Raw genomic sequence first — 2,369 nt, 5'->3', positions numbered from 1 at the left:
TTCTAACAAATGCTACTCTATTTCATGTCTTTTGGTACTTTTGTGTGAAGTGTGACTTGAATTCTGTCTCCTGCCACAGTCTTCCAAGGAGGGCACCACATTGAGTGTGTAACATTTTTTGTTTTGTATTGCTGGGATGGAACCCAGCTACAATCCCTTACTTTCTCCTTAAATTTGGGATGACCTCACTAAATTCGGGAGGCTGACGGCGAACCTACTCTAAAGCACAAACATGCTAGAACTCAATATTCCTTCCTCAGCCACTGATCCTATCGGGTTACATACAGGTCTACACCCAGTTTAGGCAGTTAAACCCGTGCGTGTCACTGTGCTCCATAAGGGCTTAGTGGTGGTGTCTGATCCTCCTAAACTGGAGTTTCAAACTGCTGTGAGCAGCCATGTGGATGCTGAGAATCAAACCGGGAGCCTCTGGAAAAGCTGTCAGCTCTTAACGGTTGAGTCATCTCTTCAGCCCCCTTTGTGGTGTTTTTGTTTTGTTTTCCTTTCTTTTTTGGTTTTTGAGACCGAGTGTTGCTGTTTCGTACAGTCTTCCGTTCACAACCTCCAGCGTTAGAACTATACGCAGGCAATGCTGTGTGTACCCTGGCCAGTGAAGTGCACATGGAAGCAAGAGGACAACCTTGTATCTAAGGCTGACGTCCACATTGGTTTTTGAAATAGGGCCACTGAGCTTGCGGCCCCTGGGATAAGCCTCTGCTTCCTGAGCACCGGGACCAAACAAGCCTGGCCACCTGCGTGAGTTCTGGGGATAGAACTCGAGTCCTTATGATTTTAAGTGTTTACTGTGACACGGTTTTTAACCGTGTGGAGGATTTTGTTTTGTTTTTCGAGACAAGGTTTCTCTTTGTAGCCCTGGCTGTCTGTCCTGAGTCCTGGAACTCACTCTGTAGACCAGGGTGGCCTCAAACTCACGGCGATCTGCTTGCCTAGGCGTCCTGAGTGCTGGGATTAAAGGTGTGCACCACCACCACCAGGCCTACTGTGACATTTTTTAATCTTACAGCTTCTTCATTTTGAAGACAGGAATATTAGCGTAATACCAAAAGCCTACCCTCTCCCTTGGCGAGCTGTCCCGCAATCGCAACCCGCCCATCTCTTGAACAAGCCGAGGTTGCCGGAAGGGTCGGGACCTTGGGCGCACGCGCAGTTCCGCCCCCACCGCCCGCCAACCAATCGGACTCTGATGACCCGTCCTTTCCGCTCGGGTAAAGAGAACTCCCAGAGCGTCTTCCGGCGGGAGCTGTAGGGCTCCTTACCATGGTGAGTTGGCTGTGGGGTGTGCGGGTTCGGTGCGGGGTGCTTTCCGCTGCTTCCTCGCCGGAGCGTCCCGCTGTGCCGCCGCGGCTCGGAACCGCGTCGTCAGGGCTGCGCCGGCAGGGAGGAGCGGCTGCTCACACACGGGTCCGCAGAGCGCTGGTCCTCAAGAGTTCCTGCCGGTGCTTCCACAGCTGGGACCCGAGATTCTCCTGATGTTCAAATAAACATCTGTCTGGACTAGAGTAGCGATGCGTGGACGGGTGTTAACGCGTTTGCTGCATTTGAGTGTTTAAATAGCTTGACACTGCAACTTCAGTAGGCACTGGCTGCTCCAGAAAGGGTTAGTGGAGCAGCTAGTGAAGGTTCTATTATCCGCCGTGGTTGTTGGAGTGTTGTGATTTCCCTAAAAAGGATTAAGTTCTTTGGGGGTGGTGTTCGAGACTGGATTTCTCAGTGTAACAGTTCTAGCTGTCCTGGAAGTCGTTTTGTAGACCAGGCTGGCCTTGAACGCAGAGATCCTCCTGTTTCTGCCTCACGAGTGCTGGGGTTGAAGGCCTGTGCCAACATCGCCAGGAGTTAATTAGTTTTTAATTGAGTGTAGTGACACATGCCTGTGACCTACAACTCAGGAAGCTGAGGCAGGAGGATTGAGATTTGAAGGCTATCCTGGGTTACATAGTCACCCTACCTGGGGGGAAAAAAAAGGTCTAAAAACAGACAACAAAATCCAGAAGTCAAACCTGAATCTCTCAATTTAAGCGAGTAGATGGTTGTGTTTTTAGACATCGGAGTGCTAGCTGCCCTTTCAAATGGTCATAAAAACTCATTGATCCCTTCTTGGTAGTTTACGTATGACAATGGCACAATTTTGCTCACTTACTGTTTACCACTGTAAAGTTTTCTTCTTTGGATGATAAATTATATTAAAATAGTCTTTCAAATTAATATTTTTGAAAATTTAATGAAGATCTTTTAAAGAATTTGTTATTTTAAGTTATGTGGGGCTTATGCTAATATATTAGTGCAGAAGTCGGAGGAAGCAGAGACATTAGATTCCCCCAGGGATCCCAGGGATGGAGTTACAGGCAGTT

At 48.6% G+C, this 2,369-nt stretch overlaps 1 protein-coding gene across 1 annotated transcript in view; it reads left to right on the top strand.

Moving 5' to 3' along the window:
• Window positions 1-1,237: 1,237 nt before the first annotated feature.
• The window catches only part of Slc30a6 (solute carrier family 30 member 6), a 28,690-nt gene continuing 27,558 nt past the window's right edge, over window positions 1,238-2,369 (top strand). Inside the window, exon 1 of the mRNA XM_005367939.3 lies at window positions 1,238-1,281. Within this exon, the coding sequence (XP_005367996.1) occupies window positions 1,279-1,281 (3 nt within the window). The 5' untranslated portion in view covers window positions 1,238-1,278. The remainder of the gene's footprint in view (window positions 1,282-2,369) is intronic.

Source organism: Microtus ochrogaster, unplaced genomic scaffold, assembly GCF_000317375.1.
Source record: "Microtus ochrogaster isolate Prairie Vole_2 unplaced genomic scaffold, MicOch1.0 UNK26, whole genome shotgun sequence".
Taxonomy (NCBI): Eukaryota; Metazoa; Chordata; class Mammalia; order Rodentia; family Cricetidae; genus Microtus; species Microtus ochrogaster.
This window is presented reverse-complemented; position numbering and strand designations above follow the sequence as displayed.